Source organism: Solanum lycopersicum, chromosome 1 (assembly GCF_036512215.1).
Source record: "Solanum lycopersicum chromosome 1, SLM_r2.1".
Lineage (NCBI taxonomy): Eukaryota > Viridiplantae > Streptophyta > Magnoliopsida > Solanales > Solanaceae > Solanum > Solanum lycopersicum.
The window spans coordinates 9521839-9523960 of record NC_090800.1 but is presented as its reverse complement, the minus strand read 5'-3'; the positions used below and the strand labels follow the sequence as shown (position 1 = coordinate 9523960).

Genomic DNA, 2122 nt, shown 5'->3' with positions numbered 1-2122 from the left:
CCTGAGTAGGTTTGTGATCTATTCTTATGAAGGATGGCAAGGTGATTCCATATGAATCAAGAAAGTTGAAAATCCACGAGAAGAATAACCATACACATGATCTTGAGTAAACTATTCCGGTATTAGTGTTAAAACTTTGGAGACATTACTTATATGGGGTACATGTTGATGTATTACTAACCATAAAAGTCTTCAGTATGTTTTTACACAGAGAGAATTGAATCTTCATCAGAGAAGAAAGCTAGAGCTGCATATTATTATGACTTGAGTGTCCACTATCACCCAGGTAAGGCCAATGTAGTGGCCGATGCTTTGATCAAATTGAGCATGGGCAGTTTGTCTCATTTTGATGATGAGAAGAAGGAGATGGTTAAACCGGTACACCAATTAGCTAGGTTAGGTGTACGGCTAGTAGATACACCGAGTGAGGGTGCTTCAGTTCATTCCACTTTTAAATCCTCATTTGTTACAGATGTTAAAGATAAGTAGCATCTCGACCCAGTACTCATGGAGTTTAAAGACTCAGTGTTGAGTTAGTTGAATGAATCATTTTTCCTAGGGGAAGATAGTGTACTTAGATACCACGTAAGAATTTGTGTGCCCAATATTCATAATCTGAGAAATAATATTATTGCACAGGCTCATTGCTCCAGGTATTCCATTCATCCAGATTCCACCAAAATGTATCATGATATCAAGGAGATCTATTGGTATGAAGGTATGAAGTGAGATATTTCACAGTTTGTGGAGGAGTGTCCCAATTGCAAACAGGTTAAGGCCGAACATCTTAAGCCTGGAGGTCTTACCTAGTCTATTAATATCCCAACAAATAAGTGGGAGGCTATTAATATGGACTTTGTGGTTGGTCTGCCTATGACCAGGAAATTGGATGATTCCATTTGGGTCATTGTTGACATGATGAGTAAAAATTCTAACTTCATTCCTATGAAGTTTACTATAGAGCCAAAAATTATGCCAAGTAGTATATTGATGAGATAGTGAGATGGCATGAGATCCCTTTATCTATCATTTTTGATAGGGGAGCCCAGTTCACTTCTCACTTTTGGAGATTTTTCCAAAAGATCTTGGGTACACAGGTGAAGCTCAGTACTGTTGTTCATCCACAGACAGATGGACAAGAAGAGCGTACCATTCAGACCCTTGAAGACATGCTGAGAGCATGTGCCACTGACTTCAAGGGGAGTCAGGATGATCACTTTCCACTGATTGAGTTCTCTTATAATAATAGCTACCAGTCCAGTATGGGATGGAAACTTTTGAAGAATTGTATGGCATGAGATTTAGGTCCCCAGTTGGGTGGTTTGAGGTATGAGATTCTTCCATCCTTGGCCCTGACATCATACATAAGGTAGTGGAAAAAGTGAGAATGATCAGGGATAGATTGGCTATTGCTTACAGTCGTCAAAAATCCTATGTTGATAATAGGAAGAGGGCTCTTGAATTCGAAGTAGGTAATCAAGTCTACCTGAAGATATCACCCATAAAATGGGGTTATGAGGTTTGGTAAGAAAGGGAAGTTGAGTCTTAGGTATATACATCCTTATGAGATCTTACAGAAAGTAGGGAATGTTGCCTATGACTTGAAGTTACCAAATGACATGGCTTGTGTTCATCCAGTGTTTTATGTTCCGATTCTTAAGAAGTTTCCAGGTGATACAACATCCATCCTGCCTGTTGAGGGGTTAGGAGTCGATGAGAACATTTATTATGACGAGGTTCCAGTTGAAATTTTAGATCGCCAAGTGAAGTGGATGAAGAACAAGAAGGTGGCGACCGTAAAGGTGTTATGGACGAACCACCTTGATGAGGGAGCAACATAGGAGGCCGAGGCCGACATGAGATCTTGTTAGCCTCACTTGTTCAGTTCTTGAGGTTAGATATACTCTTTCGAAGTCTGATTTTTTATTATGAAACTCTAAATTTTAGCGCATTAGTCGGTTTTTGTGTTTTAAGTCCATAATTGTGTTTTATACTTGCACTATATGAATTAATATGAGTTCATGCTTGCATTAATGTTTTTGTTTTTGTATAGATTTGACATGATTTTTGTATTTCATGAGTTGTGATGTGCATTGAGTTTAAGTACGATTGGGAAGGAAGT

General features: G+C 38.7%; 1 protein-coding gene across 1 annotated transcript; it reads left to right on the top strand.

Moving 5' to 3' along the window:
- Positions 1-1387: 1387 nt before the first annotated feature.
- On the top strand, positions 1388-1841 carry LOC109119341 (uncharacterized). Its single transcript, XM_019211955.2, has 2 exons — positions 1388-1468; positions 1578-1841. The coding sequence occupies exons 1-2, from the start codon at positions 1388-1390 to the stop codon at positions 1839-1841; spliced, it is 345 nt and encodes a 114-aa protein (XP_019067500.1).
- Positions 1842-2122: the final 281 nt, after the last annotated feature.